This window comes from Chenopodium quinoa, unplaced genomic scaffold, assembly GCF_001683475.1.
Source record: "Chenopodium quinoa cultivar QQ74 unplaced genomic scaffold, ASM168347v1, whole genome shotgun sequence".
In the NCBI taxonomy this organism is placed as follows: domain Eukaryota; kingdom Viridiplantae; phylum Streptophyta; class Magnoliopsida; order Caryophyllales; family Amaranthaceae; genus Chenopodium; species Chenopodium quinoa.
This window is the reverse complement of record NW_018743218.1, coordinates 1017641-1025155: the sequence shown is the minus strand read 5'-3', so window position 1 is coordinate 1025155 and position 7515 is coordinate 1017641. Positions and strand designations below refer to the sequence as shown.

The 7515-nt window shown below is 40.1% G+C and overlaps 1 protein-coding gene across 1 annotated transcript; it reads left to right on the top strand.

Annotated features, from left to right (window-relative positions):
• Nucleotides 1-4547: 4547 nt before the first annotated feature.
• Nucleotides 4548-5588, top strand: LOC110734769. The gene has a single exon (XM_021914918.1). The coding sequence runs from the start codon at nucleotides 4548-4550 to the stop codon at nucleotides 5586-5588; it is 1041 nt and encodes a 346-aa protein (XP_021770610.1).
• The last annotated feature ends 1927 nt before the right edge of the window (nucleotides 5589-7515 follow it).

Here is a 7515-nt window from a genome sequence, read left to right as displayed (position 1 = left end):
ATAACTTTTTTTTATCTCTTTTGTGTAAATCTCGTCTATATTTGAGTCATAACCAATCTTCTACTCCATTTAGAAATCTAAGTTATGTCAAACTCTTATAAGATAAAATTTAAGAATTCTACTCCTATTCTAATGTTTTATCTTAAGAGTCCTCCTTCATTTCATATTCCTATCTTTCTATTCTTTTTTTTTTCACCTTTTAAAGTCCTACTCTAGTCAATCTTTTTAGATTTTTATCTCTTTTTTTTTTATTATCATCTCATTTATTTTATCTTTCTCATTTCCTATCCATTTTATTTTTATCCTTTGTGTCTTGGTCAAACCATGAGTCTACCTATTATTGTAGAATTCTAGTCCACCTTCCTAGTCTTTTGTGATTATTGTGCTAACCTTTACATGTATTCTTTGTCTTTGATTTTGGTTGATTTTATCTTATTATGACTAATGTTTTCCAATGGACTGCTTTCACCAAGTTAATAGCATGAATATTAAATTTGGACAAAATTAATCAAGTTAGTTTGTCCATCTTTTAGTATTTCGGCTACTTGGACCTTGAGTCCTACGTTTTTTCACACCATTCTCATGTCTAGTCACATGATCATTAAACGAGTCTTGCACATATCACTTTCACTCACGAGTCTTTGCACACACGTTGTACATACCTTTTTCACACCATGACCATGTCTTAGGTCCATGCATGAGTCGTCCTTTCTGTCATTTGAGTTAAGGGTCCATTCTATTCTTGGATTTTTCCATATCTTTCCACAAATACACTCTTTCCCTTTACATCATTACATACCTTGCACTTTCCTTCTTATAACACTTTCCACATTCTCTCATCTTACCTACATTCCACGTACATATCATTCACATCATACATCTATGTATGTTGAATCGAGTTTGAGTCATGTGATTGACAATGATTGTCCATGGTTCCCCTTTCTACAATGTTTGGTTAAGGAGTGAAGGACGCTTAGTCAAAGACAACACCTTTATACAAGTACTCCTTTTCCAGAGTCTAGTTCGAAAAAGAAGAAGAATAATAACCAGTTAAGAAGATTTGACAAACTCTAAGAAACAGTGAATGGTCTTGTTGAAATGCTCAAGGGACTTAGCACTTATATAGAGAAGGCTGAAGACCCTAACTGTTGGGTTTTGCGGTGTCCAACACCGCGCGGAAACAAAACTTATAAACTAGATCGCATGCATAATAATTACAACATGAACAAAAGCATGCAAATAAACAAAACATAAACATATAAAGAGAAGAGAGAGAAAAAAACTCACCCTAGACGCATGCTTCACTCACTTATCGAGCTCGGACTTGGAAAAATTAAAGCCACGCAAATGCAAGACCTCCAACGTCTCACATCCTCGATCACCGAACCGGAACCGGCCCCTACCCCGTAGCTTAGATGGGGCTAGACCAAAAATTGCTTAGAGTTTACGAACTAAGGTTTTCTCGCTTTTGGAGATCCCTTAGAGTTCACCAACTCAAGTGAAATTCTGATGTGTGGCATTTATGCCACCATTATAACCTCTTTCGTTAGAGATTTTCCCCGGATTTGTCACTCGTATATGCCTCTTTTCACCCCTTTTATCTCGTTTCTAGTCACTTTAGCTCCCTCTCATGTTTTCCCCTTCCCTTTTTGTCTTTTTTTTTTAGTTTTTACCTCCTCTTCGTGTGTTTTGATAGCTCCTAGCACTCGTGGGCGAATCATGGATTACTAGCTCGAGTAGAGATGCTAAGGGAGTTTGCCAAGGAAGTGGAGATGCCAAAATGGAGTGGGCGCGCTGATAAGCATAGCCGCGGGCGCGGACAGGGAGGCCCTGATGCCAACAAGAGAAAGCGGAGATGGCGAGCCGCGGGCGTGGCATTGGTCCCGCGGGCGCGACAATCTGGGTCTGACGAACTTATTACCCAGCTTGGAGAGGGCGCGAAGCCTGTTCGGAGAGCCCTCTCCCTTGCCCTTTTTCCTCATTTTGGTAGAAGACTATAAATAGTCTTTGGATTGAGTTTTTCATTAATCATTCACTATTCCATTGTCTTCAAAAAATCATTTGTAGAGAGAGAAAATCCATGTCTTTTAGAGAGAGAAAACATTAGTGTTCAAGAATTAATCTTTGTAATCAAATATTCAAGCTTTCCTCTAGATTGTTGCTGCTACTTTGATGATTTGGTAATCTTTCAACTTCATAATATCAATCTTTACTTTTGTTTCTCTAGTTTTTGATTCACTTGGTTTTGTTGCTCTTACTTGAGTTTTCCTTCATAAATATTCAAGCTTTATTGGTTTCTTTGATTTCTTTTGGTTTAAAATCATGCTAGGTTGTATTGTGATTAAATATTTGCTTAAGTTAGTTATTATGGCTATTCCTCTTCCTCTAGCTTAGATTATTAGCTAGGGAAGGGGGTGAATATAATGTATACTTGAACTTTTATTGATTATTGATAGGATTTACCTTGTGTTGATGATTTTGTGATGAAATATATTTGGAGTTAGTGTGTGCACCTTTAATCTCTAAACCCTTATCCTTGATTGACTGCATGAGAATGATTTAGTCTAGGAGAGATAAATTTCATCAACTTGCTTAAGTAGTTGCATGAGAATGAACTATCTTAGGTAGAGTTTTCTACACCTTGGTTAAATTCCTCATCGGTTTCCTTTAGTATTCGTTTATCATGATTGAAACCCCCCTCTCCCTGGTGCTTTTGCCATTGTTATTTCTATAATCTTGTCCTTTTACTTGCATTTAAGAGTGTTTAATCTATTCCCTTTGTTTTTAGTTCATTCTAGACTCAATAGTAGATGGTTTTCCCATAGGATTCTTTAAACACAAATCTCAATACCTCTTTTTGTTACTAGTAATTTATCCTAGGTATCGTTTTAATTGTGCTAAACCCCCGTTTTCTTGGGAATCGACCCTACCTTACCACTATATAAAGTTAAATTGATAGGGTTAGGATAGGAGATATAAAGTGTAATTTTGATCTAGGATAGTAAGCTAACGACCTATTGTCCACCGATCAAAATTTTGGCGCCGTTGTCGGGTAGACGACTTGTTTTGCACTTTTAATCTGCGTTATTATTGGATTTGTTGCTTTTTACTTTTCTCTTTTTCCACTTGATAGTCATTTCTAATTGTTTTCTTAGCTTTGGTGGATGAAAAGAAGATCTCAAGGACCACCTACTCACAACATCGATCACGAAATCGACTGCACCTTGAGACAAGTCCGTAGACTTTATCAAGAAGAGGGGCGAGGTTTTGGTGCTATTTTTGATAGTGAGAGTGATTCTTGTTCCTCGCATTCTCAAGGCGACGAAATGGAGGGATAACAAGTGGATGTTTTATTTCGTGAGTTCGGTAATCCGGAGGATTATGAGCTCACCGGTGGGATATTGCTACCCGTCACGGAAACTAACTTCACCATCCATCCTCAATACACTCGAATGGTTCAAGCGGAGCAATTCTCGGGTTCTCCAAGCGAAGACCCCATTGAGCATCTTTGATAGATTTCTTGAACTTTGTGCCATGATACAAACCAACCAACTTTCTCAAGAATACATTCGGATGCATCTATTCCGACAATCTCTTGCGGGGAGAGCAAAGAAGTGGCTCAAGCAAGTCAAGCCTAATTCTCTCACAACATGGAGGGAAATTGTCCAAGCATTCTTGAAAAGGTTCATCTCCGAAGAGAAAACCGCCGACATGAGGAGGAAGGTTGCATCTTTTGAACAAGAAGCGGATGAAAAGCTTAGTGAAGCTTAGGAGAGGTTTAAAGAGTTGGTGCAAGCATGTCCTCACCATGAATACAATCAAAGCTTACTCATGAGGTTCTTCTATGATGGCTTGGAGCCGATGTCTAGAGCAAACTTGGATCCGGGGGCGGGTGGACAATTGATCAAAGTCCCTCAAAATTAAGTTGAAGCAACAATTGAAGAGGTAGTCAAAAACTACTCTTGGGGAGGTAGAAGGAGGAATGCACCAAAGAAAGGTGGAAAGTATGAGTTGGAAAAGGTTGATCAATTGCAACATCAAATTGAGCTTTTGACAAAGGGGCTCGCAAAGTTGAACACCAATGTCACTAGTGGTGCAAGCTCCTCCCAAGTCAACTCTTTCTCCTGTCAAAATTGTGGTGGTACAAACCATGACACATCCTATTGTGGAGGTTTAAGCTCGGAGCATGTAGCGGCATACAATACAAGGCAAGATGGATATAGGGGAAATGGTGGAGGAGTAGCTTGGAGACAACCACCACCCGGATTTGCAAACCAACCCCAACAATGGAACCAACAAGCTCAACAACCATACAATTCCAACCCACAATACCAAAACCCTCCTCCATACCAAAACCAATACCAAAACCGAGGGGTAACTACCCAAGGAACCATCAACAAAATAATCAACACCAATACCACAACCAAAATCAATCGACTCAAAGGAGTTAAGAGCAAGAATCACAACCCGATTCTACTCAAACCTAAATTCTTCAACAACTTCAAGCCATGAATCAACAAATGCAAGAAGTCAAGGCTCATAACAAGATGGTTGATTCACAATTAGCTCAATTGGCTGAGAGAGTTCCTTTCAACCCATCTTCTACCCTACCCGGGCAATCACAAACCAACCCTTCCAACATTGTGAAACCCGATTCTTGCGAGGCAATTACTTTGAGATGGGGCACATCCTATGAGGGACCCAAAGAGGGGGATGGAGAGGAAAAGAAGGGAGAAGAAGAGGTTGCGAGTGAAGACAAGGAAGTTGAAGAAGACAAAGTTGTTGAGAAAGAGAAGAGTATGGAGAAAAAGAAGTCTAAGGATGTGGTGACATCCTCAACTTCTAGTGAGGCTAGAAATCTTGATGGACCGGTTCCTTTTCCTGGTCGACTCGCGGAGAGAAAATTGAATGACAAATTTGCAAAGTTTCTAAGTGCTATGAAGAACTTGCACATAAACCTCCCTTTGATTGAAGTTGTCACACAAATGCCTTCATACTCCAAGTTCTTGAAAGACATTCTCACTAACAAGAGGAAGCTTAATGATGAGCTTATCACTATTCCCCATCAAGTAAGTGCACTTGTTAAACATAAGATGCCCAAGAAGCAAAAGGATCCGGGAAGCTTCACCTTGCCGGTTAAGATTGGGAACATGGAAGCTAGGGGTGCCTTAGCTGACCTTGGAGCAAGTGTTAGCTTAATTACTCTATCCATTGCTCAAAAGCTTAATATTAAGATGATCCCCACAAGGAAAACCATTCAATTGGCCGACAGTTCGGTGAAGCTACCTTATGTTGAGCTTGAAGATGTCCCTATTCAAGTTGGGCACATCTATGTGCCTTGTGATTTTATAGTGATGGAAATGGAAGAGGATGTGGATACTCCCTTGATTTTAGGCCATGAAGCTCTTAAGACCTTGGGGGCGGTGATCAATCGCAAGAACAATACCATTACATGTGAGGTAGCCGATGAGAAAATTGTCTTTGAATTTTCTAAGCTACTCAAGATCCCCATGGTTGAGAAGTGCTATAGGGTTGATGTTGTGAATGAAGAATTGGATCGTTTGGGAAGGGTTATGATGAGTCCTTAAGATCCAATGGTTGAAGCTCTCACATGTGAGGAAGAATACTTCTCTCAAGAAGCAAAGGAGTTTGTCATGGCCATTGAAGAAGCCAAAGAGGAGGAAGCGAATGATCCTAAGCATGATAAGCTAGAACTTGAGGAGGAAAAATTGGAGGAGAGTTCTAAGCCTCCTCCCAAGGTATAACTCAAACCCCTTCCCCCTTCTTTGAAATATGCTTATCTTGGAAATGAAGGGGAATACCCTATTATTGTCAGTGCTTTCCTTGATGGTCTTGATTTGGAAAAATTTCTTGTTGTTTTGAGAAAATATAGAAATGTGATAGGGTATAACATTGATGATATCAAGGGTATTAGCCCTTCTTTATGCATGCATCGTATTCACTTTGAGGATGATCAATCCACGTCCATTGAACCTCAAAGGAGGTTGAACCCCAACCTCCACGAGGTTGTCAAGAAAGAAATTTTGAAATTGCGTGAAGCGGGTATAATCTATGCTATCTCCGATAGCAAGTGGGTTAGCCCGCTTCACGTGGCTCCAAAAAAGGGTGGAATGACCATTGTCAAAGGAGAAGGAGGAGAGGAAATCTCCACCCGGACGGTGACCGGGTGGAGGATGTGCATTGATTATAGGAAGTTGAAAAAAAACACTAAGAAAGATCATTTTCCTCTCCCCTTCATGGATCAAATGTTGGAGAGACTCTCCCATCATGCTTTCTTTTGCTTCTTGGATGGATATTCCGGCTTTTTCCAAATTCCTATCCATCCAAATGATCAAGAGAAAACTACTTTTACGTGTCCATATGGGACATTTGCATACCGAAGAATGTCATTCGGGTTATGCAATGCTCCCTCAACTTTCCAACGATGCATGACTTCCATTTTTGCTGAAATGCTTGAGAATGAGATTGAGGTTTTTATGGATGATTTTAGTGTTGGTGGTTCGTCTTTTGACACATGTCTTATTAACCTTGATATTTTTTTGAAAAGGTGTCAAGAGACGAGTTTAGTGTTGAATTGGGAGAAATGCCATTTTATGGTCGAGGAAGGTATTGTCCTAGGCCATAAAGTATCAAAAAAGGGCATTGAAGTTGACTCGGCTAAGGTTTCGGTGATTGCTAAGTTGCCTTCTCCTACCTCCGTTACGGGAGTGAGAGCTTTTCTAGGGCATGCCGGTTTTTACCGGAGGTTTATAAAAAAATTTTCATCAATCGCCAAGCCCTTAACCGAGTTACTCAAAAAGGATGTTGTGTTCAATTTTGATGAAGCTTGCCTTGAGGCGTTTCAAAAACTCAAGGAAGCCCTCATCTCCTCTCCCGTTGTGCAAGCTCTGGATTGGAGCTTGCCCTTTGAACTAATGTGCGATGCTAGTGATCTTGTAGTAGGTGCCGTACTTGGACAAAATAAAGAAGGAAGATCTTTGTCATCTACTATGCAAGTAGAACACTCGACGAAGCTCAAAGGAATTATACCACAACGGAGAAGGAAATGCTAGCGGTTTTCTTTGCCATGGATAAGTTTAGATCCTACCTTATATGCTCCAAAGTGATCGTGTACACGGATCACGTAGCGGTTCGTTATTTCATGACCAAAAAGGAAGCAAAACCGCGTCTTATCCGTTGGGTTCTTTCGCTACAAGATTTTGATATTGAGATGAGGGATAAAAAAGGAGCGGAGAACTATGTGGCGGATCACTTGTCTAGGCTTCCTTTTGAGAATAAGGAAGATGTTCCTATCAACAAAGAGGTGGGATTTGAAACCCTCATGGTTATGGCTTCAACATCTAGCCCTTGGTACGCGGATATAGCCAACTACCTAGCATGTGGAGTCATTCCCCCGGAATTCTCCTCTCAACAAAAGAAGAGATTTTTCAAGGAAGTGAGGAGGTGTTTTTGGAATGACCCTTATTTATTCAAGCAATGTGGAGATGGTCTTTT

What these genes read in the sequence shown, in the direction of transcription:
- LOC110734769 (XM_021914918.1), top strand. Translation starts at nt 4,548, where the DNA reads ATGGTTGATTCACAATTAGCTCAATTGGCTGAGAGAGTTCCTTTCAAC.